Source organism: Nesoenas mayeri, assembly GCF_963082525.1.
Source record: "Nesoenas mayeri genome assembly, chromosome: 4".
Taxonomy (NCBI): domain Eukaryota; kingdom Metazoa; phylum Chordata; class Aves; order Columbiformes; family Columbidae; genus Nesoenas; species Nesoenas mayeri.
In genome coordinates, this window is record NC_137540.1 from 25,501,150 (window position 1) to 25,528,056 (window position 26,907).

General features: G+C 53.5%; 2 protein-coding genes across 2 annotated transcripts; both read right to left on the reverse strand.

The window, feature by feature from the left end:
- Positions 1–1,132: 1,132 nt before the first annotated feature.
- On the reverse strand, positions 1,133–9,414 carry FGF5 (fibroblast growth factor 5; the record flags this gene model as incomplete). The annotated part of the gene is made up of 3 exons (XM_080343651.1): positions 1,133–1,474; positions 6,204–6,307; positions 9,144–9,414. The coding sequence occupies 3 exons, from the start codon at positions 9,412–9,414 to the stop codon at positions 1,133–1,135; spliced, it is 717 nt and encodes a 238-aa protein (XP_080199777.1).
- Positions 9,415–17,192: 7,778 nt separating this feature from the next.
- PRDM8 (PR/SET domain 8) lies at positions 17,193–21,098 on the reverse strand. Its single transcript, XM_080343800.1, has 3 exons — positions 20,644–21,098; positions 20,136–20,367; positions 17,193–19,910 (listed from the first exon to the last, which is right to left on the reverse strand). Exons 1-3 carry the CDS (start codon positions 20,860–20,862, stop codon positions 18,505–18,507), a joined length of 1,857 nt encoding a protein of 618 aa, XP_080199926.1. The 5' UTR covers positions 20,863–21,098; the 3' UTR covers positions 17,193–18,504.
- Positions 21,099–26,907: the final 5,809 nt, after the last annotated feature.

The window sequence follows — 26,907 nt, forward strand, 5'->3', positions numbered from 1 at the left end:
ACAATTGCTCCACAGGTAACACCATGACGAAAATACAATTCTATGGTCAGGACCATAGGACAGCCTGGGTGGGGAAATAACTTCTGAAGATACAAGTAGCTGTAACAGCGTTTATTGCCACATTGCTACAGCTGCTATAAAACGAAAACCTTCCCCTCCCACACCCAAGTGAATAACAAATCAGCAGCACAAACTGTCAGAATAAACCAGCGGGCTCCTCCTAGCAAACATGCCCCCATCTCCAGGGAGCAGTGGCTTGGAGTGGCTCCCCCCAGCCACCAGCCCGGGAGGGCTATTGGCGCGGTTCCCTCCTGGCACTAGCAGGAACGCCACGGGGCCAGGACAGAGGTATTTTAAACACAGATATTGAAGCAATACTTTGATGGACAGAAGGAGACTCGCTCATCCAGCTGTCCAGGAAAGAGCAAGAGAGATCACCAGGAGCATGGCTGCGGGGCTGCAAACAGCCACCCTCCCCAAGTCTGCAAGACTTAAAAAAAAACAAACCACAAAACTATCTGTCTATATTATTGCCAGCAAAGAGTTTTAAGACCTTCTTGCACCACAGATGGTAAGGTGAATGAATTTGTTGGGCTTGGTCTTGTTATTTTGTTGTGGAATCGAGGAGCTGGTTTGTAAGCAAAGGAAGGGGTGGACCTGGATGTCTGAGGTATGGTTGGAAGAAAAAAGTGCAGCAAAAAGGAGACGCAAAAAACCCTCAACAAAATAAAACAAAAAAAAGCACTTAATAGGTTGGCTCCAAACATACCTCTTGTATGAAAATGATTGTCAGAAGAGTCACTAGTGAAAATAAGGTAAGAAAATATGTTTGCCATAGAGGTACCTTTCTGCTTCTTTCAACAACAGAAAATTAACCCAAAATTCATAAAGTGTTTTCTGTTCACCACAGGAAATACTCTTTGGAAAGCCCAAGTTATGTTGTCCCAGTGCACACCTCCAAGAGTGCCATCTGATTTACAGGATAAAGAGAAAACCACAAGTCCAGCACCGCTGCCTGGAGCCTCCCCATGTCTATCCAGGGAGAAGGGATGCAGGTGTCCCGCAGGGTCACCCCCGAAAAGCCACCCAAGTGTCTGGTCTCTCCCATGCTGGCATCCCCATCGTGGTGCAGCTACCCAAAGCGAAACTTCAGACGGTACTTGACAAGGCCAGGGCTTTTTCGAGGTGGCGACGGGGCAACCTTCAGTTTTGGTGGTGGGGGCTTCTTTTCGGGAAGGGTGACGGTGAAGGCGAGCTCAGGAGGCTGAGGCTGCCGAAACCGGGGGAGGAAGTGTGTGGAAACATGCTGGGGTCTGGCACGGGGGCTGCAGCCGCGTTTGGCTTTGCCCCGCTTGTTGAGTGCCACATACCACTCACGGCCCGACCGCGGGCTGCGGTGCACAGCCGAGGCATAGGTGTTGTAGCTGTTCTCCTGGAAGCGCTCCCGAAAGTGGCAGTCCGCCGTGAACCGGGCCTGCAGGGACAGAGAGCCAGAGTGCACCATTAGCAAAGGGCTTCTTTTACCCATCCCCTGCCATGCCATGCTTCATGGATTTTTAAGTCTCCCAAACCAAGTCCAAAGGGGCGAGCAGCAGCACAGAGGCACTCAGGAAACCCACTCTGAGGCCAGCAGGCACCCTACAATTTGGAACACCTCTGAACACAGGTACTTTCAATGGCCACTTAGCACCCAGTTTTGGACTTTTCTTTGAGAAAAAAAAACACAGGCTGTGAGAGCCTTGGCCTGCCCCAGCGCCGCCCTTCCCACCTCAGCTCTCCTCTTGCCCTTCCCACCCACAGGAGGGAGGACAAGGCTCCATAGCCCTTGTGCAGCAACCTCACTGAGGACCCTTGGGTTGAGCCTCCGCTCCATCTCCATTCCTGCCCTTACACCCCTTGCTTTGGCACCAAATCATCACTTAATAATCTGGAAAGGCAATTTGCATGCATATTTTCATTGCTTCACTGAACATGGGTTTGATTGGATTGGATTTTTTTTTTTTTCTTTCTTCATCTTAAATGAACTTGGGGCATTTTGTCCCTTAATAACCTGAAGAAATTACTTGCAGCCAAAGAACATCGCCTCTTATAAACAGGGCAGATTCACTGACTCCCACATGGCTGAGGGGATAGACTTCTTCCGACACAAAGAGATAAGACATCACTCCCTAAAACATCAGATCCACTGGCACAGATTTGCAGCCATGAGAACAACTCCAGTGAAATAGTGATATCCTTGCAGGGATGCTGGGTCACAGCCAGCACTAATGCCCAGCCCATGGGATGAGAAAAGGTTTGGCACCAGCTCCCACTCAGGCCAAAGGGAGGCAGCCTCCCAGCTCCACCCTGAGACAAGCCACCCCAAGAAAACAAAGCATTTTTCTGCGGATGGATAAAGAAGCAGAGCAAGGGCCTGCCTAGTGAGCAGGCACATGGGGGACGGTCACAGTGCTGGCAGAAAATAAAATGCGTGTTAGGCAAATCCTGACACCAGGGAAAGCACGAAACACTAGCTATCGCCCATTGCCTTAGAGGACAAAGTGAATACTGCCCAGAACAGCTGCTTATTGTTCCCAAGGAGGGGAAGAAAAAATACCACAACACTCAGAAGTACAAAACCAGAGTCATAATGCCCCAGCTATGTGTCCACAGCACTATGATACCTGGCTGTGTCCTCCAGCAGTCCTCCTGAAATCCTTTGCCACGCTTTAATCTGATCACAGGCATATTACCTGGTGTTCTGATAGCTTCTCCAGTGATGCCTGGTGCACCAGTCTGATTGCAAAGCAACCCTTCAAACTATCGACGTCAAAGGGATGCTGAGCTTTCTAGCTTCAAAATCCGCAGCACAGGAAAACAAGACAAAACCGCCAAGCATTGCTATAAAACCACACAGAAGGCCTATTTGACTGGGATTGTTTTTGAACTCCTGATTTAAGTGGAGAAGCTGAGTTGTACAACACAACTGACAGAGTCCCCAACCTGCAATTCATTTTTTTCCCCCATAACACTTTGAATTAAGTTTCCTTTTGCTCTTCACTTGAAAGAAACATCATCTTGATGACTCCTTTTTGGTTTCCCTATCTTTTATAAATCTATAATGCTGCATCATCCATGTACGAGTATACACCTTCATAATGCAAAGCTTTGCTGACCCCTTGTTACCCTCAAGCCTCGACACACACAGTAGTGCTCGGGCAAGACACCTGTGCCTCAGCCTTTACATGGGGAGGTTTTAGGACTGACCAAAGGGCTGATGTGCTCCTGAAAGGATGCTCAGTGCAAACAGCCCTGAAACAGGCCCTATGCTTCCCAATGGGATTTAGGCAAACAGCAAGAACAATTCTGGCATTTGAGATGAAGCTGGCTGCCTTGGCCCAGGCATCACAGCTGGCTGTGACCAAGGATACGCTATTGAAATCTGCTCAAGCAGGCACTGCAAATGCTGTTGTAAATAGGAGAAGATGCTCGTGCCCTTGCTCATACAAATTCCTGAACAGATGGGCAAGATCACCACTGCTTTTCTCATGGGTAAACTGAATTAATTTTTTCAATCTGACCCAGCATTTTTTGGGCAATGCCACCCCACAAAGGGAGGTGGCAGTAAGAAGGCTGTCCAGGTCCCCATCTGGAGCATGACAGGTAAAGTTCCTGCTCATATTGGTTTGGGGGGAACTGCTCCCTAATAGCTGGAGTAGAATCCCCTCCAAAGTGAAATCTGGGGAAGTCTGAGTGTTCCAAACCAGGGATGCAGTGGAATGCCATGGGCTGCTCCTGTCAGTGGTGTGGGGGAACAAGGAAACCTGCAGCCAGCGCATGTGGAGGGAAGCCTTCCCCTCCAGACTGCAAAGCACAGCGGGAAGCACATCAGCTGTTGGTTCATCATCACTCTGACAGGTTTCCCCCATGTCCCAGCTTCTCAAATCAGCAATCGCACCATTTCAGCCAGGGAAGAAGAGCCATTTTTCTCAGCAGAGAGCAGGCAGCGCAGCACCATGCACTGGCCAGCGGTCAGATCTGCTCCGCAGCAACTCCAGATACAATTGTAAAGAGCCATCTTGAAGTCAGACTTCAAAATTCAGTTCAATGGAGATTTGCCCATGCAAGGACCACACCATTTGGTCGACTCTGAACAACTCCTGAGAAAGGAAAATTACTTGAGACCCCTGTGGACAAGTCTCACCTTTGAGGTTCCTGCTGGACCCTCCCAAGACCAATACCAAACCCACTCCTGCCTGATTCAGGCTAAAAATGTACAAATATAGGACCGAGGATTTAACAACAAGGAAGAAGCCATCTGTGCATGCAACTGATAATTGTCGGGATTACTGTCAGTTTCTGAGGCTGGTGGCTCTAAAAATGAACCACTTGGTAATTTAATTAAGTTGATGTCAATAAAAAAAAAAAAAAAAAAAAAGGAGGGCTGCTATAAAGCACCAAGCTTGAATAAAACAGGGCCCCGTGAGCCAGTTTCGAAGGAGCCCGAATCCCTGCAGGAATGACTTTTATCTGCAGTTCAGCACAAAGGCACCAGCGTGACTCCCATATCAAAGCTCTGCCCTGAGTGACAGGCACAGGACTCACTTTGTACTGCTCAAAACTCATTAGGCCATGAAATAACTTTATCCTGCCAAGACAGGAAAGAACAACAGATGCTGGGGTTGCATTATTGGCGTTATTTAGCCCAGCAATCTTTAGACATTTGGGTCAAGTTTCTACAAATTCACGGCTTTCATCCGAGTGGGGCATCACGTGTCCTAACCCCTGGCTCTGACCTGCCTAATTGAGGTCCCTCTCCAGCATTGCCCTTTGTGTGGTGACAATTAACCATACACCAATGAGGTTTGATTTAATTTCTGCCTGTGTCGGAGCATAAATCAAGGCTTCAGCTCAAATAAGGGCTCATTGTATGCTGAGAGGGAGGGGAGGCTCTGGAAGGTCCGAGGATCACGCTCCACACCACCTGCCTTGCTCTCCTCTCCTCTCCTTCCTTTACCTTCCCTCTGCTCCTCTCCTGCTCTGTCCTTGTCCTGCCCCACCTCCTTCCCCCAAGTTTTCCTCCATACAGCCGTTCTCCCTTTATCCCAGACACTGTTGCCACTCCTATTTTGTTTCCTAAAATATGCAACTATGTTCTCACCCTCTAGGCATCATTAGGTTGCAGGAATAACACTCCAATAAGACTCAAGGGAGAGAAAGGAGAGTTCATAAATCTCACCTGAAGGCAATTTGCAGACTCGGGCAGTATAAGCACATCAGTAACATCCACTTCACAACCATGAGGTTTGCCTCATAATCACAAGGTAGGCAATTTGCTTTTCCCTCTTCCAGACTATCAGCCCTGAACAGGATCCCTGGGAACAAACTTGGCTGACAGGTCATCCAAGATGCTGCACTAAAAATCCCCTTCTTTGGGTTTTGCATTTATACACACTTTTGAAAGCAAAGAACTTTCATGTAAGCAGAGCAGTTATTTTCATTTCTTTAAGTGATCTCTAGAACTAAAGAAAAAATTGGGAAGCAGCACCTTTAACTTGAAAAAAGAAGTGAAACCAAATTACAGGGTTCACTCAATGCAAAAAGTCTGGAAAAAGTACAAATAGACCTGCAGGAAACCCAAACCTTCCCGAAAACAACCTGCAGAAACAAGAGTTTACTGGGATTTTTCCAAGCTAGCTGCAATACTCCCACACAGGCTGGACTTCACCTCCTTGAAAACCTGGGTACAGCTCTATGCTCTCACTGGGGCTGGTTCACCCCCATTGACATGCACCCAGGGTGAACCCAGCCAAAATACCAGCACCGCAGTCCCTTCCCCATGCGTGAACGGGCACATATGAGCTGCCGGCACTACGCATGCCGCTCTCCAGGAGACATTTGGCTAAAACTGTCTGCGTGATATGCTGCAGAAGTTGCTAAAAATAAACCGGCAATGCTCAAAGAACAAGTACTTTTGATGCGAATATCCAACTCAAAAAAAAAAAAAGCGCCACTTTTCTTGGTTAAATGCAGTAAGACGTGGGCTTTAGGGATTTCAGGTCCACCTGTCCCCTATCTGAATGCACAGTTCTGATGCCACCCAGCAGCACAGAGCCCTCCCGGCAGCCAAAGTGCTACATGGGAGCACTGCTGCCACGTGCATGTGAAGTTGTCACAAGGCCTTTAACAAACAATACATACTGGTAAGTGGGGAGGTTACTTACACTTGCATGGAGTTTTCCTTTTTTTGACATCGCTAAAAATTTGTTGCTGAAAACTCCTCGTATTCCTACAATCCCCTGAGACACAGCAAATATTTCCAAAACACCTAGGATGACAGAAATCCCAGAATAAATCACAGTTCTTTTCACATTGATGTGACAAAGAAAAAAAAAAAAAGTCGCATACTTTTGCATTTCCTCTCCACAAGACCCTGCCCTTTGGCTCTCTTGTTCCATGCAGCACTCACGCTCAACCCCACAAAGAGCTCTGCATTTACTCCTCAATGGCTGTGGGCTGGGTTGTGGTGGTGGTGGGTTTTTTTGTTTGTTTGTGTTTTTTTGGGATTTGGGTCTGGCTTTTTTTTTTGGGGGGGAGAGGGTTGTTTGGATTTTGTGGTTTTGTGGTTTGGAGGGGTGTTGGTTTGGTTTGTTTTCTAAATTTTAGAAACTGTGTGTTAGAGGACAATTTCTGAGTCAGCTACAATAGAGCAATTTCACACCTGGGGAAATATCTCTCTAGCGTGGGAAAAGCAGCCAAGGGAGAAGAAAGACCCTTGTGCCTTATAGCCAGCCTGCTGAGATCAGTTTTGCCTGTCCTCCTCCCTGTATGCACCAGACTCTGAAAATAAAAGTGTGACACACACAATTTTGGGCTAAAGGTACCAATAATTTTTTTTTAGGCTCCTCTTAAAAGCAGGATTTGGGGAGCCAGGTGCTACACAGCCCAGCTGTGAAAAAACAAGCCTTTTTCCTCCTCAAATGGGTATTTTCTGAGAAGGATCGTGCTCTAGCCCTCAGCAGGGTATGTATGACCCATCTTACAGAAGAGCTTCGACCTCTGAGCATCATTTAGCAATAGCATCAACACATTTCATCTCCCCACACAGCATGGTAACCCCCCGGCAGATGAAGGGTGTCAGCAGGGAGGAAGACGTCCCCCAGTGTCCTGCCAGCCAGGGAGAGACGGGGTAAGCACCACAACCCTAACGTGTGCTTCCAACCTGTCATCCACGCTTCAGCTCCCTTGGTTTTCAGAGACCTCATGCATTCAACAGCTGCAGCACCAGCTCTGTTTGCCACCTGGGAAAAAAGCATTGCTACCCACAGCTGCAGCCCTGGGGTGGCCTCAGTGGCCCCAGAGGAAGGAGCCCTGAGAGCATCTCTCCTGGCCCCAGCAAAGGGCTGCACGGATTAACATGCCAAGAGCAAACATGAAACCGCTGTTAAATCCCTGAGGCCGGTGGATCAGATCACCACTTCCCATGTTTATTTTAAGGAGAAAGTGCAGTTCCTGAAGGTGCCTAGGTCCTGGTACAGAGGGCCTGGGAACAACTTTGGGGGGCCTTGTGGTCCACCCCTCCTCACCCCACCTGACCCAGCAGTAACAGCTGTCAAGAGGCATGGGTTTGTACAACCCCACTGCAAAAAGGTGCATACCCTCTCCAGCACATTCCCTGTCCTCAAGGACAGGCCAAAAAACCTGCTGGCCTTGGGGAGGATGTCTCCCAGCCAGCACAGCCACCACTCCCCCACACTTATTGAGGTGTCCTGGGCCAAGCCCAGTTTACCAGGGGCCAAAGATGGAGTTTCCCTGCCAAAAGTTGACCTTTTCCCAAAAAAAGAGGGAGAAGGGAGCAGATCCTTATGGCACATACCCCTGCATAGCTTCCCTCTCTGGCACATGCCCCTAGCCAGGGCTGGCTCTGCTCTGAAGTGCAGAGCTGGTGATGCTGTCACCCCATGTGACTTCCCAAGGAGAAAATCTCAGATTAAAGAGGAATGAACTTCACATAATCCAAGTCCCCGCGAGACTGCTGCAGCATCAAAGGCTGTGCATATCTCACAGAGGAGAGTCCTGACGGATGCACACCATGCCGCGGCTCCAAAGGGTGAAACCCTTTCCCCACATGTCTTCTGTCTTAGGGGGAACAGTACAGGCAGCCCCTCCAAACTCACAACTCCCAAAACAGCACTGGCCTGAATGCCTCATTTTCTCATCCATTCCCTTTGCAACCCTTAACATCCTCCCCAGCAATGGACTCACAGTGCTCCTCCCCTGCTATTGCAAACTGCTCAAAATCTCAAACACAATTTCCAGCTTCACTGCATCCACGCCCACCAGCTTGCCCTCCTCTGTGGGGCCGTAGCACAGACCAGGGCCTGAATAAGTCCAGGTCAGATTTGGCTGTTGCTCCATGATGCGACTGGCAGCTGAAATTACACGTACTCCCGGGGTCACCCCAGGCTCTTTAAGAGAATTTTTCATCCCTGCTTGCCATTTCATTCCCTCTAACAGGAGATCACAGCAACTCTGACCCAAAGGATAAGCCATGAGTTAGCAATGCTTTCTCTCAGGGGAACGTCAGCTCAGTCTTATTTTTAAACTGAATATATCCTATTGCCTTGGTGGAACAATGAAAATGCAGAGGGAAGGATAGAAAAGTTACATGGGGAAATGATGGCAAAGGGGCACAAGGGAGAGCCCTGTGCAGCATCCTCCCACCCAGTACTCCAGCGAGGTGTTGTGGTGGGAGCACAAGCCTCATACCTTCAAATCAGTCCTCTTGTACTCATTTCCTAAAGGTGGACAAACCCCACAGAGTGGCACTTCCCACAGTGAGCAAGGCAGAGCTCACACCGCTCCCCAGGGTGGTGGCCCACCCAAAGGCAGTGGGACACAGTACCCCACATGCCCAACATCCCCCAGCCTCCCACAGCAGACAGCACTGCAATTCACTTTTCCCGAGGCTGCCTCTGCCCCAGCTCACCCCAGGTGAAGGCAGCAGGGAGCGAGGGGCTCTATCACCCCAGAGGGGCACCCTCAGCACCACCTCCCTGGCATGGAGGTGCCACAGCCCCGTGGCCACACCAGGGAAGTGCCCCACTGCTCCACGTGCTGGTGCACGGCCAGACACCCCCCGACCACCCTCCCCGGGCACTCACTGAGCGGGCTGGCGTCGTGGGCGCCGTCCACCCGGCCGTCGGGGTGCAGCTGGAGGTGGAAGCCGATGCCCACCCGGCAGTACAGCCGGCCCCGCCGCCGCCCCGGGCGGCTCCGCGGGAAGCGACTCGGCCTTGCCGCCGAGGAGGAGGAGGAAAGCGCAGGGGCGTTGCGGTCCGCCGGCCCCGGCTGCGCCCCGCCGGGCACCTGCTCCCGCCGGGAGCGGGCGGGCAGGGCGAGGAGGGTGAGGAGGAGGAGAAAGGACGGGCTCATGCTGCCGGCGGGAGGGAGGGCGCAGCATCCCGCGGAGTCCCGGCAGGGGAAACCGGGACGCCCCTCCCCGCCACCGGGGGATTTATAAGCGGGCGGCGGCCCCACACCTGTGCCCGGCCCCGGCAGCGACAAGCACTCCCTGCCCCGGCTGCGCCGTCCTGCGCCCCCCGCCCGCAGCAGATGCTGGGACTCGGGGGGCGCATAAATCTGGGGAATTAACTTGTCCGCCCCGCCGAGACGGAGGAGATGGGGCTGCGCCTCGGGTTACCGCCGAGAAATACCTTGTCAGCGGCTTCACCCGTGGTTGGGCAACGAGGCTCGGCGGGGCCCAGCAAAACCCTTGGGAAGGGATTGGGTTGCAACCCCCCAGTCCGGGGGTGTGGGGAGACGACAGCCAGCAGCTGCAAAGCCAGCACAGCTTCAGCCCCAGGCAAGGGACTCAAAAGCCATTTTGGGGGCTGGAGGCAGCACCCCAAGCAGGAAAGCTGCTTTACCTCCTGCATCAGGTGGCCATGCTGTGCCTGATCCTAGAGACTGGTGTCCAAGTGCTGCCACTACTATAAATTCCCTGACAGTATCTCATGGCTTGCAAGAAAGCACTGGCCCCTGTTCATGCACAACAGCCCCTGCAGCTCCCAGGCAGGGGATCATGGCAGCCCCATGGCCTCCCACTGCTGGTCCAGTAACTCTGACACATGCCCAGCGCCCCACCAGCACCAGCAGCCATATTTTTTTCTCCAGTTACAAATACAACTGCCATGCAGCACCATATTGTAGGAGATCTGGCAGCAACAGCCCATTTGTTGGCCCAGTACAGCACCAAGCATATTCTGCTTTTTTGAGCTCCTGGGGACTGTTCAGTGCTCCCTCTGCATCTTCTAAAGGTACAAAGAAAACCTCACCTCTATGGAAGCTGACATCTGTCAAACTTGCCTTGCTCGGTACACAGCCCAAACGCTGCACCTATGTGCCCTTACTGCTCTTGCAAATCGGTGTTGCCCCCCTAAACCCTACCCAGAAAATGCTCTGTGGCTATCACTGGGGTTGGCTCTGGCCAGCAGGCTCAGCCGGACTGCAGTCCCAGGGATCAGGTTCGGCAGGAAGGAGGCAGAGCTGGTGGCATGCTGGAGCGTGACCTTCGGCTTCAGAGGAAGCTGAAGGTCAGGGGCACAGGGAAGGACACACACTGAAGGGGCAATATCCAGCCTGACTGACACTTGGCACCATCTGCTGTGAACAGAAATGATCTCACAACAACATAACTGCAGTTTCAAACTATTTATCAGCACACACACATATATATATACACACATACACAGATATATATATATATAAACATGTAAGTGCATATATCTGTATGTGTAGACACCCCTATATATAGATACACATACCTGAAGGAGGATCAGAGCACTCAAAATCTTGTTTACTTCTATCAGCTGCAGCGGTTGGCCTGGTAAAATCTATTACTTCCCCTTACCCACCTAATCTTGTTTAATTCGATGCACACACTAGCTCTGAATCTGGATCCATCAGAAAGACAAGGACCTAAAAGGGCTATAAACCTCTTCCATGATGTTTGCACTGGACCTTATATATCAGCACAACTGAGGCATAGTCACACAGCTTGAGGAGGATTTCCCCTCCTTGCATTGTGCTTTAAAGGCTGCACCTGCCAAGGATCAGCCCCTGGGAAATCTCTGTTCTCCATCCAGGTCGACGAGACCATAAACCATTTCTGCCACTGGAAGTTAAGGTAAATGTAAAAACATTTATATTCTTTATCATGGGGCTAACTGGGCACAGCAACAGCACAGGAGCAGGGAGAAAACACATGCAAGTCCCAGGGGGAGATGCCCACCCAAAGCTGCAATGCCCAGAGGTTAATCAGCCAGCCCAGCCTCCCACCCTAAGGTCCATCTCCATAGCTTTCACCAGCTTTTTTGATGCAGGCATCCCCTGCTCGCACACTCTTCTGGACCAGATCCTCCCCTGCGCCCCTCGAAGAAATCCCTGAAAACCTAAATTCCAACAGGGTGAGGCCATTGGAAAGGCTACCAAGAAGGTGACACCTGTCACATTGGCTTGCTCAAGCTGATCCTCTAGACCTGCTGTTGGTTGGTAGCAACTCCACTGTGCTGCATGTTCACAGGCCTTTCTGGAGAGCACCCTGAGACAGCCAAGCCCTTTTGGGGCTCACCTGCCACACTGCCCACTTTTCCCTGCTATGGGATAGGACATGGATGCCCTGCCTGAGAGGTAGTGTCCTGCCTGAGATAGGGGCTCCTGCAGGATGGCATCACCCTCCTCTGGGGACTCCCACATCCCCTATCACTGTCATCACCCAGCCAGCTGCACTTGCTCCATACACGTACATCAGACAGTGAAATCACTTGCACAAGGTATTGTCCTTATGGCACGTGGCATATTTTCATCTTCACGATGAAACCTTAAGAAAGAAAACTCCCACACTGTCCTTTGGGCATGAGCTACATAGTCTTGGGTTGCTTTAATTTGAATCTATTAATTAACATGATGCATTAACTGTAACTTCAAATAGTCCAAGTGCTCGTGTAGCATAATGCAGTATGTTTTAAAAAAAAAAAAAAAAAAAAAAAAAAAAAAAGAGAGGTTTAACTCTAAATAAATAAGTAAGTACATGTAATAGCGACTTCCTGGAATAATCCAACATAATTGCCTTTGGCAGTAGCAGCCCTTACATACACACCAGCAGCTCCTGAAGCCTAATGCCAATGTTATGTCACCTAAATTATTCAAGGCTTCGTTACAGAGAAAACTTTTAACAAACGGAGAGGATAAGTTGGATTTCAAGTGCAGAAGTTTTTGTTTGAAAAGGAAAAGGGCTCTTCTGAACCTCTGTTTGGTCTGCTGAGTAACATGGGGCAGTGCTCTGCCATGGCAGGAATACCCCCTCCCCTCCAAATGCAAGCTTGGTGCTGTTTTAATTGCTCCTTAACAATATGCAATGCAAAATGTGACAAGACATAAAACAAGCTAGTGAAGCTCTGTTCAACAAGCTTTTGTGTTAAGTTGTAGCCCTTACTGTGCTTGAGCTGCCACACATTCCACCAGACTTGTGTTGGTAGGAGCCCCTGGTTTCCAGCGGGATGCACATGTATGAGTACGATTGCCCCAGGTCGAGCCATACCAGCAGTGTCCTAACAGATGGCCTCAAGAGGAAAGCACATGATGTTTTTAACCTCACTTATTTTTTCCACTCACAGGGTTTATTTCACAGTAGTAGAGTAATAGCATGCTGGATTGAACTGCTTGGGGTTCTCACAAGTGACCTGTGTCCCTGTGTTTGTGCAGACACAGGGTTCCCTGGGGAAGTTTATTCTGGACCACCTTCAGGAGCTTGCAAAAAAACTTTTGCAACAGGTATTTGTGGCCTGAGACTCACCTGCAACAGGAGGTGAGGGGTGGCTGCCCCCTCGTCATGGTTCCAGGACAGCCCTGCACATGCCTCCAGGAGATGTCCCCACTCCTCAGAGGAAGGTGCAAGCCTTGGCCATCAGAGCAGCTCTTTGCACAGAGCTGAAAGCAGAACACGTTACAAGAAGCACATGCATTAAATGGACTTGATTTAAAATGATAAGCCAGGTGCTGTGGGGGACCCAGGTGGGTTATTAAGACAAAATATAGAGTAAACAGTGCAGATGGGAGGTGGACATTACACTGAACACACTAGGCAGTTCCCAGGCACAGGCTGGTCCCAGGTGTGCCACAGCCTCCACATCCCACCTTGGGCAACTCTCTCACACTTGCCCACTCTTACCAGCAACACAGGAAACAGTGCATCCCTCAAGCACATGCAGTCATCCCTGACACTGATGGACACCCCATTAAAAGAGGACAAAACCTCCATACCTTCTCCCAAACAATATAGAGGGATTTCTGCTGGGCATCTCGTACCAAAGGACAAACCGCACCCGTGGCACCAGATATATTTGCACATCCACACACACAGAGCACCTTGATTCCTCCTTTTACACAGGAAGCCCTCTCAGTACCATGCAAGTGTCTGTGCCCAGGGCTGCAGTACTGTCCCCAGGGAAAATGAAGCCCTGCTGGGGCCATTGCTGCACATACAGGCTGTGCCAGGGCAAGGGCGTGGAGACACGCAGTGCCATGCTCCTGGATGGCAGTGCCCACACCCAGTGGGGAGAGCCTGGCCTCAGCCTTCTTGCAGTGTCCAGCCACACTCCTCATGCATTTTGCTTTTTGTGTGTATTTGTTTTAAACCCACCATCAATACGTTATGCACCTAGTAAGATCTTTTCTAAATAAGACCTTTACAGCAGGGTCTGGTTTTGGCTCCAAAGTAGAGAACAAATACTGTATAGCTTGTACTGTTTTCAAAACTACTATTTTAGTCTTTTCTTAGATATCCACAACTGAAAAACTCATTTTTAAGATCTGGGTGTTACAATGAAATCTTAATAGCTGATTTTTCAATTTTAACAGCTTGTCCAATTACAGGTTAACTAGCTATACACTCCTTCAAAACAGGAGCCCAGCCTACTCATAAACAACCACAGCAAATGGTGTCAGCAACCAGGAAGCACACATTTGTCCCTCCATCATGCTAGCATGCTGCTTTGCATCTTCATGCTTAGCAGAAAACCCAGCAGAGAGATTTTTGGACAACCTCTCTAGGCTGAGATGCAGCATGCAGGCACTGCACCAAGCACTTGCAGTGAGACAGAATGAGGGGAGGTAGAGGGATGCTCCAGGGGAGCTGGGAGGGAGCCAAGCCTCATGGAAGCCTTGGTCAGACACCTCTGTCCAGACCTTAAAAAAAAATTCTAATCCATAGCTGAACCTGCTGTTGCGTGGAGCCAGATGCTAAACTCTCACTGGCTTCAGTGGGGGCAGGATTGGGCCCCAAGGCAGGCTCTTTACTTCAGCCCAAATATTTGTGGGCTGTGGGTCTGCTGTCTGTAGCCACCTGATTGCTGCTTTGTGTATTAAAAACAGTCAAAAAACCTCAAACCACAGTTTTGTCCGTGCATATCACTGACAAAATAAATGCAATTCAGATCTGGTTTCAGATAGTAACTACTGGGGCTGCAAGCCTGCCTGTTGCACCCTGATAACAGCATTAATATCAGCATTTGTTGGAATTATTATTATTTGCAACATGGCTGAGCAGCCTCACCTCAAGCACAGGAACTGGCAATGGGCTCCTCTGGCAGTGCTGAGACAAGATGGAGCTGAAGGATGCCCTTCCTCACTCTCAAGGTACCCTGCTCCTTTGCAGCACACTGAAGGCACACCTCATGGGGTGGGTTTCAGAGACAGATGCAGCTGTGTGCTCAAATACGGACACTCGGGTTCAGCTCTCTCCTCAGGAAATGCCTGAACTCCACTTCTGTGCTGCCTTTTCTGGGCTGCAATGCTGGGAAAGGATCCCACATAGACAAAAGCTGGTGGGTCCCATAGCATGGCCAGTGTCTGCCTTGCCACAGGCACCAACATCTGCTCATGCTTGCCATGGCACAGAGATGCAGCACAGTGTTAGCCCACAGGCAGAGACAAACATTACCTCCCCCCCCCCCCCCCCCCAAGAAACAACAAAAACATCCCACAACCATACACCACAACAACAAAGGAAAGATTAATTTCCTTCTTTTTTCACATGTGACAACACTGTTATGTCACAAAACAGCAGGATTTGGGCAACAGCCCTAACTCTGACCCTGAGGAAAGCCAGCACAGCTCTGGGGAGTGAATCACCTGCTGTGGCCAAGTCCTAAGCCCCAACAACCAGAGGGAAACTCTCATCACGCTCCTTAATATGATACCCAAGCATGCTGCCTGCCCTTGTTACTTGGCATGCTGCTTGTGCAGATAGCATCAGTAAGGTTTCAAGTTTTATTTATCCCTTCTGATACTAATATCAGATTTTATCAAAATAAAGACTAACACCTTTGATTACATTTTCTGGCCCACAAGCCCTTTACATTTTTTTGGTGATTATGTAGATGAACAGTGTGCCTTTTGTGTGCAAATAATGCCACAGGGTGACCGCTGCACCATGTGTGTTCTGTAAGCCGGTTTTTAAGGGGTTGACTATGCAAGCAGGTGTCCCATATCCCAAACAGACCCCACGAGCAAAGCCCTAGGACTTAGCACTGTGTTTGCAGACAGGGTCAAAATGAAAAGATGGAAGAGCAGGGTGCTGCAAGAGCAAGAGAGCGCCCCCAGCCCACTGCTGAAGCACACACAGCCACTTGGCGTGAGAGGCCATGAAGTATTTTAACAAAATTTGAGAAACACTGTATGTGCTAAAGTGCCCGAGACCCCACAGCTGTAAGCCAGCTGCTGTAACACTCACCTATGGGCAAGGTTGAGGGGCCGGAGGAGGTGAAGCAGCAGCCCTCCAGCAGCACTTAGACCAAAAAACACCCCAGAGTTACTATAAAAAACTAGGGTGAGCATCACTTCTACCTCCGTTATCAGCCTCCCCGGGCACCAGCGAGGCACTGAACTCCAAAAGAAGCCCCAGGACTGCTCGGTCTGCGGGAGCCCAGACCACCTCGCACCCCCGAAGGCAAAACCATGGAGACAGCCGAGCATTCTCTGCTCCCCGCACCGCCGCCGAGCTCGGGCCGGCGGCGGCCCCGCTAGATGGCGGTGCCCGCCCGCCCTGCGCCGCCCCCGGCAGCCCCGCGGGGACTGGGACCGCCCCCCACCTACCGCGAAAACATCTATTACTGCAGCACAGCAACGCTGGGAACCTCCGGGAGCCCCCCTCTAGAGCAGGAAGCCCCAGGGCTGCTACTGCCTTTAAGAAACACTCTTGGGGAATATATACGGGCTTGGCCCCGCAGTTAATTGCAAACAGGTGGAGCTACGCGTGATCTGATTGCAGTGAGTGGCAGGCAAAGGGTACTGGGTTTGCGGGTTTTGCACGTCATGAGGTTTGGAGTTTATTCGTACAGTCTCTGGGGTTCGGCACATTTTGACTTTCAAGGACAAGCACACTGATGGAGCTAAGAGCATCAGCTAAGAGCCGGGGGGGAGAGACTCCAGCACAGTCTACAAGTGTGTGGGGAAGAGTAATCGGAATGGAAAATGTACTTTATAGAGGGAAACCTCCAGACTCTGAAGCCAGTTTCATATTAGAGACCTAACTGTGATTTTCTGTCATACAGGACGGCCCGTGCTGGTTATTAGCCTGAGCTCTTCTCAGAAAGATACAAGAAGGCTCAAAGTACACAACGTTTTCAAGTGTTAACTTTCAGAAGCCCTAGACAGCTTCCCCTGGAGCTGTAAAATCTTTGCAAAAGGTCTAGGTACTTCATGACAAACTTCAAAAGACATGACAGCAGACACTGGTGGTACCCTGAGCCTCATTTGCACAAAGTCTCAGGACTCTGGAGCTCTGACTTGGGCTTCCACCTTGCACACCTCTGCTTTGGGTATTTTACCTGCTGGCAACTCACCAAGCCACAGAGACAGCCTTGTGCTGGCAGCACCCAGTGCCCGCCAGAGTTACACCTGCCCGCATGTGGAAATGGGTTTTAGAAACATCACCAGACTTCTCCTTCAGCTTGTTCTCTCCCTTGCATCCTGAAGTACATGGGTCTGACATAACATGCACCCAGTGCAGGTGGTGCCCATGGAACCAGGCTGTCCCTCTGTGCTTGGGGAGGACCCCCCTATTCTGAGACCTCCCAGGTTGTGGTTCCATCACCCCAACAATGCACCAGGGCAGAGGGGACCCACCCATGGACCCACGAAGCACTCCCTGCCCCAGGACACCCTTGGATGGGGGTGAAGTCCTCTGGGCCCATCACCTCCGGCCCTGTGCATCTCCCATGGGCCCTGCCAACAGTCAGGGCCCAGGCTCCCCCCACCTTGTGAGCCAGGGAGCATGCACAGCCCTGCAAATTGTGGGTGGCAATAAAGGTTCCTGGTAATGGTGAGGTAGGTGGGTATGTGGAGCAAAGATAGGAGTGTGCCGAGGAGCAAGAGCAGGCCTGAGAAGGGCTGTTAAGGAAAAGGAAAAAGAAAAGGAAAAGGAAGAAATAGAGGAAAGGGAAAAGTGAGAGACAGAAAAATGGAGGAGAGAAAGAAGAGGAAGGAAGGAAGGAAGGAAGGAAGGAAGGAAGGAAGGAAGGAAGGAAGGGAAATTAAAAAACAAAACAAATAAAAACCAAAACAAAACAAACTCACAAAACAAAAACAAAACCAAAACAACACTAAAGGAAGACAAAATGAAGGGAAGGATGAGATGAAAAAGAGAGAGAGAAATAAATAGTGAATAAAACACAGTACAGAACCAAGGCAGGCAGGCAGGCAGGAAGGAAGGAGGATGTGGCCCAGAGGGTGGCACTGCCCCTGCCCTGCAGCCCCGTGGCCACCCGGCCCCCCACCGCTCCCCCTGCTCCCCGGTATGATTAATGTCCAGGTGCTTTGAAGAAAATAAAGTCATTTATTGTCAAAGCATCCAACATACCCAGATAAACTATAAAGTTTAATAAATCTTTTGGAGAAAAAAAATAAAAACAAAAACAAAGGAAAGGTAACACATAACTATTGAGACATCATTTCACGGGCACCAAGTGACACTCTGTAGTAAAAGGGAGGCGGGCGGTGGGCGGTGGGGACCGGGCAGGCGGGAAGTGCCCGGTGCATGCAGAACTCCGGCCCGCCGCCCCCGCCGCGCTCCTCCTCGCCTTTAGCTTTATATCTAAAATAAAAATTTACCCCCACATATAATTATTATTACATCTAAACCATAAGTGCTTAATAATTTAAGTAGAAACGTATGACAAATGCATCAATATGTTGCAATATATGACATTTTAAAAAATGTATTTTTTGTAAGTAATTTCCTTTTTTTTTTTCCCCAGTGCTTTTATTTTTTTTTTCTTCCTTCCTATTTTTCGTCGTCTTCTCTTCCTCTTCTCCCCCACTGTCCTCTCCGCCGCTCCCCCTCCCCTTCCCGGAAAGTGAAAATGCGTGCATCAAAGGAAAGGAAAGAAAGCGACGGGCGGCCGCTGCCCTCCGCGGGGGGTCGGGCAGGGGGTCCCCGGGGTGGGGTGAGAAGGGGGGTCCCCGCTAGTTGTGCGAGGTCATGTGGCGGGAGAGGTGGTGGCGCTCGCGGAAGGACTCGTTGCAGATGGGGCACTTGAGCTTCTCCTCGCGGCGCCGCTTGACGAGGGGCTCCAGTGCGTACTCCTTCTTGTGGTGGGAGCGCATGTGGTAGACCAGGTCCGAGGTCATACGGAAAGAGGCGTTGCACTTGGCGCACCAGTTCTGGGCCGGCAGGCACAGCGAGGTGAACGACGGCGGCAGCAGCGTCAGCGCCGACGGCAGCTGCAGCTGCAGCGGCCCCGCCGCCGCCGCCGCTACCGCCGCCGCCGCCGAGCTCTTGGGCCAGAAGGCGGTGGCGTAGAGGAAAGGGCTCTGCTTGGGCAGTCCCCCACCGCCGCCGCCGCCACCCCCGCCGCTCGCTGCCTCCCCGCCGCCCGGCAGCTTGACGGCCAGCGCCTCGGTGGCGTAGAGACGGGCGGGGGCGGCAGCGCCGTCAGGACAGGGCTCGCCCAGGCCGCCCAGCTTCTGGCCCAGCACCAGCGGCGGGACGTGGGGAAAGGAGCGGGCGGGCTGGGAGAAGGCGCTCTTCCGCTCCTCCGCTCCGCCGCCCGGACCGCTGGGGCCGCCGCCACTCCCCAGCTGCGGCACGGTGGTGAAGGCGCTGCCCCGCGCCGGGCTGCCCCCCTCCAGGCGGGCGGCCAGCGGGCCCCCGGGTCCGCCCCGCGGGCACAGCCCCGGTTCCCCGCCGCTCGCCCCCGGGGTGGTAGGGGAGGAGCGCTCCTGGCCCTCCTCGGGGCCGCCGTCGGGCTCAGGACCACGGGCCGCCTTTTTCACCTCCACGAAGGCGCTGCGCTTGGCCTCCCCCGTCTCTGGGCTGGGCGGCGTGAAGAGGCGGCCGCCCTCCTCCAAGCCGCAGTAGGAGCCGGCCGCCCGGTACTGCTGCTGCGGGGCGCACACCGGCTCCTCTTTGGGCGCCGAGGGCAGCCCCGGCCTCTCCGACGGGAAGCGGCCCCGCACCCCCGCCCCGGGGCCCCGCTCCACCTCCTCGGGGTACCGGCGCTTCGCTTTCCCGGCCGACGCCTCGGGGCCGCCGTCGGAGGGCGCCGGTCGCCCCGGGGACCCGCCGTGGCCGCCGCGGGAGTTTTCCAGCTCCCGCGCCAGGTTGTGGAAGTCCGTGGAGGGCTTGGTGCTGGCGGCGGCGCTGCCGCCGTCGGCGACAGAGAAAGGGTGGTGGAGCGGCCCGCCAGGCTTGCAGTATTTGCCGGTCTCCTGCTCTTTGCCGGCGCCGTCCTTGCTGCCGGGAGCCTCGGCGGCGGGGCCGGTGTCGGTGCCGTGCAGCCTCTTGGGGCAGCGGAACCGGAGATGGGCGGCAAAGGGCAGCTCGAACTGGAAGCGCTGGCTGCACTCGGGGCAGGCGAAGGGCGCCGAGCCTGCGGCCGGACACACAGACACGGGAGCACCGGTCAGCCAGGGCCGGCAACGAGGCTCCCTCGGGAGATTAAGGTGCGGGGGGAGGTGTCCCGATGCCGGCCGCCTCTCCCCATTATACCGGGCGGGGCTCCCCGCGTAGCCTCCCTTCTCCACCCCGCCACGGCGGCCCCTGGTCACCTGGGGCCGTGGGAAAGGGACGCGGGGCGGCCGCGCGGGGCACCCACCGTTGCTACGGGCGGGGGCCCGGGCCGGACTGAGCAACAGCAGCTCCGTGAGCTCCTTGCCGTACCACACCAGCAGCTCCTCGTCCTTGGCGATGCGGCGCAGGGAGCGGTAGAAGAGTTGCCCGCTCTTGATGTAGGCCTCCAGGTTCTGCTCCTCCCTCTCCCGCGCGGACTGCACCAGCCGCAGCCACATCAGTCCCTCCGATGAGCCGTTGGCCGCCGACGTGTCCACCTGCAAACTCCACTTTAATAAACCCGCATGGACGGACGGGATGGGGTTGAGCAGCACCGAGCAGCCGGCAGGAATGGCGGGAGAAAGCACGCCGGCGGCGGAGGGTCCCGCCCGGCTCAGCGGGGCCGTAGCAAGTAGCGGGCGGCCCGACAGGGAGGCGCTCCGCGGCGGGGATGTGCTCAGGCACCGGCCGTCGGGGCGACCGGCGGCGGCGGGCCAGGCGGGCTCCCCGGCTGCGGGGCGAAATGCTTTACCCGGCATACGAGCGGCTCTTACCCGAAATATGTAGGGGACGGTGCGCTTGTCAGTGGACTTGAGGGCGATGAAGGCAATGCTGTCGTACAGGGACGTGTGGCTCAGGACACAGGGGCCGAAAATGGCATTTTCCGGAATGTCGCAGGTGGTGTAAACGCTGGTGAAAATGTCAGTCAAGCACTGCTGGACCGTCTTGGCGTCCCCATCCCATATTCCCCTCTGGACGCCGGCGTCCTCCATGTCTGCGGGAGGAGAGAGGGACAGAGAGAACACGTTACATCGTGGCAGGGCTTCGCCGCAGCGCTGCGCGGAGATGAGGCCGCGACCCGCCGGGGAACAAAAAAACAAACCAAACCAAACAAAAAGAAATAACAAAAAATGGTAATCATAAAAGAACCAGGCTTTCACCGTTCTGGAAAAAATAAAGGCGAGGAGCTCCGTGAGCGGGAGGCGAGGTGCGGGGAAGCTGTCGCGATGATTTATTTATTAGCAAGCCGGGCTGCGACCTCGACGAAAGCCAGCTCCGGGCAGCAACCATGCAGGCTCAGGGGCGGAAAACCCAGCAGCAGGATCCGGTCGCGGGCAGGAGGTGGACAAAAAGGGGCAGCCGTCTGCGGGCTTCCGCCCGAGACTAGGGGCTCCCGGGCCGGTCCCCGGCCACCGGGGCCTCTGCAAGAGGGGAGCTGGGCCGGTCTCCGGGCTGTGACAGAGAAGCAGAGCGAATGGATTTCAAGTGGCTTGTCATTGTCGCTGATTGCATGTCAGCTCACCTCCCGCTCCACTCTACAAGAGGGATCGTATGTCTGCTCATTACCATAATCCAGCACTTTCCCTCCGAGACTTTAATTAAAAGCAGCAAGCAGAGGTAATTATTTTTACCTCGACACGCTTATTTATGGAGAGGGTGAGCCTCCGCTCTAGTGTTCTACGAGGGACGGATGCAGGCGGAGGCGAGGCGGGCAGGGTGCCGGCAGCGGGACGGCGGCCGCCGGGCTGCCCGCGCATCCCGCCGCGCACGGCGTTGCCGAGACTGGGGAAGGAGCTGCGCGCAGGGCTGAGGGTGCCCTTTCCCTTTCCGACCTGACTAGTTTACGGCTGGTTTCCCGCCACCCCATCTGGCATCGAAATCATTCATTTTGGCTTGGCTCAGGAATAAATCTCTGTTCCTCTCGGTGCGCCTATTTACACCCGAAGATGCCCGCACCGGGCACGGCCCCGCCGAGCCGCGCTTTCCCCCACTTTCGGGAGACAACTGGGTTCCCGGCGCCCGCGGGAACTTCGGCTCCCGAAACGGCGGAGCGGGCGGCGGCGGGTCCCGGTCCACCCCCGGGAACGAGGGCCAGGGGGAGGGCGCTTTCGCTGCCTACTTGCCGCCCTCGTCGTTACGGTGCTGCCCTGCGCATCCCATCCCCGAAGGGATTATTTCGCCAAACGAAACAAATGGCAGCAAGCGGCCCCCGCCAAACTTTCCACCCGCTCTCGCCGGGGCCCGCACGGCTCCCCATGGCCCCGCATCCCTCGGTCTCAGTAGGTCCCCCCCGGCCCTGCGGCTCTGCTTTTCCCCGTCCACCCTTTGTCCGGGCCGGGCGACGCCGGAGCCGCTCCCGGAGCCACTGGGCACCGCAACCGGTCAGGGCCGCCGCGCCCAGGCCCCCGGCACGGCCATCTCCTGGCATTGTTCCTTCCTCCGGGGCTACCCCGCCGGCTCGGCGCGGCTTCCCCTGGCCGGGCGCTGAGCCCGGCGACGGAGGCGCTGGGGGATGAAGGGGCCCCTCCGCGGGTACTCACCAGGGAGAGTGGGAATATAATCCTCGCCCCGACAAGTGGCACAAAGACGGGCTCCTGCCTCCGCTGCCCCCGGCGCTATTGTATCAGTGCCGCTCCATGGCCGGGCAGGCGGCGGACCGGGGACCGGGGCGCGGGCGGTGGAGGGGGAGCGGGCGGGCGAGGCGGGGAGGAGGCCGGGGAGGCGAGCGGTGCAGATGGACCCGATGCAGTGAGTGACTGGCACACAGACACACACTTTTTGTTTGCTGCACATAATCTGCCCAATGACGCGTGACAGCCCACGTCCCCTCCCTTTAACCCCTTCGGGGGCTGCCTGCTCGCTGCCTGCTGCCCGCCCCCCTCTCACCTGGCTCCACTGCCACGGGGCACCTGCAGGACAGGGCGAGAGGCCGGGATGGCATGGTCTCATCCTCCCACCGACCGCGTCCGTGGCAGCGTGCGGATTTCGAGTCCACCGCTCCTGCCCTGCCTGGCAGGGGCTGTGGGGCAGCGAGCGGGGGGCCCATGGACGCCTCCGACCGACGCCGGGATGCCGGCGGCCGCCTTACCCCTCTGCTCTCTCACCTGCCAGCCAGGGGGTAGCTCAGACACGCGAATAAAATCCCTTCTCGCCAGGATAAAGGCAGGCAGGAGTGCCTGTGCAGAGGCGGATTAAACGCCCGCCTTGCTCCTTAGAGCCGACTGTTCTGGGCGGCTGAGATAGGGAAAGCGCCCGGCGGAGGCCCGACGTGCGACCGGTCACCGGGAGCGGGCGGTCCTGGGTCTCCCCGCCGCCTCCGCCGAAGCTTTCCCGGGGCCGCTGTCTCTACGCGGTCCGGAGCGGAGAGAGCCGCCGACGGGGCTGCTCTGGCCCGGGTGCCTCTGCCGACCTGAGACCTCGGCTTTCCCCGAGCCCGGAAGAAGTCTAGGGGTCTCTTTTGCCTCCCGGTGCGCGGGGGCAAAGCACACGCTCCCACACCTGCACACGCGGAGCTCGTGTATTTATCGATACGCACGCGTATTTGGTAAGCAAAAGCATCCGCAGATGGTCTATGCCAAAATGAGGTTTTTACCGCACGGACAAGTGTTTACCGGTTCCTTCCTTTTCGCCGTCATTTCAGACACAAAGCAGATTAAAGAAAAAAATAAAAATAAAATTTAACCCGCACCAGTAAACTAAACAAAAGAAGAGACAAAGCGTTTTCTAGAGGCGAACGAAGCGTTGTTTGCAATCAGAGAGTGGGCTGATGTTTGGCTTTCAAATTCACTTATCCTCTACATAATTACGATTTTCCTTGCATTAGGATTAAAAGCTGCATATAATATGCTTTCAACATTTATCTTATTAATTCGACAAAACACAGTGTATCCTAAAACGGAGATTGTAATAATATTAAAAAACATGGGAGTCCGTAAAATTTCGGATCTCAATTTCTCCGTCAAAGGGGTTTTTTTCCCTTTTCCTCTTTTTTCCTCTCTCTCTTTTAAATTTTATTTTTAACACTCCGGCTCTTGCTATGTGATATAAATTGTCCGAATGATTGTCATTAGTAGAGGGGGAAGAAAATCTACGCGTTATTTTTATTCGCGAGAATTTTAAGGGACACCACGGTACATGAAGCATCTCGAAATTGCTTCGGCATTATGTCGGATACCCAAATTCCCCGACACTAAAAAGGACAGTAGAGGCATTTATGAGCATTTATTCATACTCGGATGCTACCATAAAAGTGAAATCCACTCGAGAGCGTCGGCTCAGCGCCGCAAAACAGCACTTTTACATATACGGATTCTTTCAAGTTTATGCTTCCTGGAATCACGACCGGGGAGCGACCACAGCAAAACAAAACCGACTCCGAATCCCTAGAAATGCCCAGTGCCATTGTCTGTGGCGCTGGAAAGTCCGCCGTGCAAAGCAGACGACATGAAAGTCTACGTAGCCGCATCCCGGCTCACTGAAAAGCCGCACTTGGGATTTTGCAGGTTTGGGAAACGGCTATGGCGCACCCGGGCCCGATCCGGCTCCAGCCCCGCTGGTTCGGCCAGGCGGGCCGGGGCCCCAGGAAGGGCGAAGGGGGCTCGACTCGGCTCTGCCCAGCTCTGAGTGGGGAGAGAACGGCTCCCCGGCCACCAGCCCTGGCCGCAGCCCAGCGAGGCCTCCGGGCGCCCACAGGTGCACTGCCAGCCCTGCGATGCCGGACTAACGCTGCCTGCCGCCTTCTATAAAACGCATTTAAAATACCTCATTATATATATGCACCTTACATACGTTAATTCTTTCAGAAAACCTCCCATGGAGAGCCAAGAGTGACCCAGGCTAATCAGCTCCAGCCGACTTCCCACGGATCCTCCAGCAGCGACCCACACAACGCTGCCTCCCTGCTGCTTCCAGCTCCCTAAAAGCCTAGCCTCGGCCCCTCAGCACCAGGCGCCTCCGATGCCCCCCGACGGCACCGGCCCGGTGCGGAGGCATCCGGCGGCAAACAGTTCCTGGGGAAAAAACGTCCCTGGCAGCAGCCGGGATAGGACCGGCCCCAGAGCCCCTGCCGCAGGGCTTTTGCTCAGAGGGGGCTGGGCAGGCAAGCCAGAGTCCCACAGACACGCGGAGATCGGTGGCTGCCAGCCCCAGGGGTGGAGACCCGAGCTTTGCTGCTCCCCAGCCAGGACTCCGATTAAGGGATGGGATGGCTATGAAGGTCACAGAGCCGCCGGAGTGGTGATGCTTGGCCATCTCAGTGATGCTTGGCCTCATCTAAACCTCTCAGAGGGAAGTGCCAGTTTTCTCTCCGTGATGAGTTACCATGGGGATGGCTGCAAAGGATGGCGGATCTGTCTACCTGAGGATGTCAAGGCACCCTCCTGACTGCTGGAGGACCCTTCTCTTTCCTCCCTGAATTTAACTCAAGAAGGCAAGGGGGAAAGAGGCCAGGTAAGGCTGCACAACCTGTGCTCAAACAAACTCCTGAATCCCTTGACAAATGCTTCCTCAAAGCTGGGACACAATGAGGAGAACATGCCAGACCTACGGATGTGTGACTGCTTCTCTGAGGAGACATAGACATGACCAAGAGACACTCACAGGTGACTCTACTGTAAAGTGACCCATGAAATACAACCACTGAGAAAACAGACAGGTTCCCAGAAGCACACAAGCCCAAACACAATAATCCAAGTGGTGCCAGGGAACTGTGGGGATGAGGGTCAAAGGCATGCCTGAAGCTGCCTTGCTGCCATCTCTGCCTGCTGCTGTCAGATGCAGGTCTGGCCTGCGATCCTCAGGGGGAAGCATGCAAGGAGGAAAATAAAATGTGGAGCATGCCACAAGCTTTCCTAGTGTCTGAAGAAATGCAAGCAGAACTGTTCCCTTCCCCTGAGAAAAACACAGAAGCTAGGCCTCTGTAATGGCAATAAATCAGGGCCTCGGGTGAATTACAAATCATCCTTTCCACATTTAACTGTTACCAGGCTTGTGGATGGTGCCTTTCTTTGGGAGGTCCTGTCAGCAGCACCACCACCACACTGCAGATCAACAAACAGCACCATGGAGAAGAGGTATTTCTCACTGTGGTAATCCTTCCAAACAGGCGGCGGGATCCTTCTGGGACTACTCAGCCCCACAACCAGCTGGGACACTTCCCTCCTACCAGACCCTCACCATGGCCGAGGTGCACCAGCAGTAGCTGTCCCATCTTGTTTCCAGCACAGCTCTCAAGCAAACCTGCGGTCACCTGTGCCTTCCCATTTCCACTGGTCCTTCAGCAGCAACTCACTGATGTTTACAGAAGCACCTGGGACTCCTGAGTTATGTCACCACCACACTACAAAATTGTAAAGCCCCTTTTGCTATACTCCAGCTTTGATTATGGTTCACCTCAAGAAGGAGCAAACACTTCTGCTCCCCAGGGAGCCACAGGCAGCCATAGCAGGACTCAGCATCCCTTCCCCACTCATTTTCTGATGGCTCAGAGATGCTGTAAGCACCTCAGCTATTTCTTCATCCTTTGACTGTGCTTGAACTTTCCTTATAATTCTTTCCAAGGAAACATGGAAACTATTTTGAAATATTAATTTGTAGATTCACTGAAGAGTCACAGATTTTTTTTTTTTAACTGACCAGAAAACCAAACAATGAGTGTAATATAGAGTGGTTAGTTAGCTGGTTAATATATAGCCCCAAATCACTTTTGAGTTTCTATCTCAACATTATTTTTCTCAACTATGGCTTGCTGTTTTTCCTCCTTACTTGACCGGAAAGTACCAGCAAGGTCTGTTTAATACCTGTAAAGCTTTCACCTAGCTTTAGCTTCCTTAAAATGTTTAACAGCCTGATACAAGATGTTATGGGCTATAAGGGACCAGAAAGAGAGAGAAAGGAAAAGGGGAATCACTCTAGGACTGAAGTCTGCTTCTGCCTCTGGTATGTCTTTGGGCCTTTCAGTCCCTGTGTGCCACTACCAGCACCCCATACTGGGGCAGGACTTCACCCTGGTCCTTGGTCATCCTTCAGCTTAGGTGTGA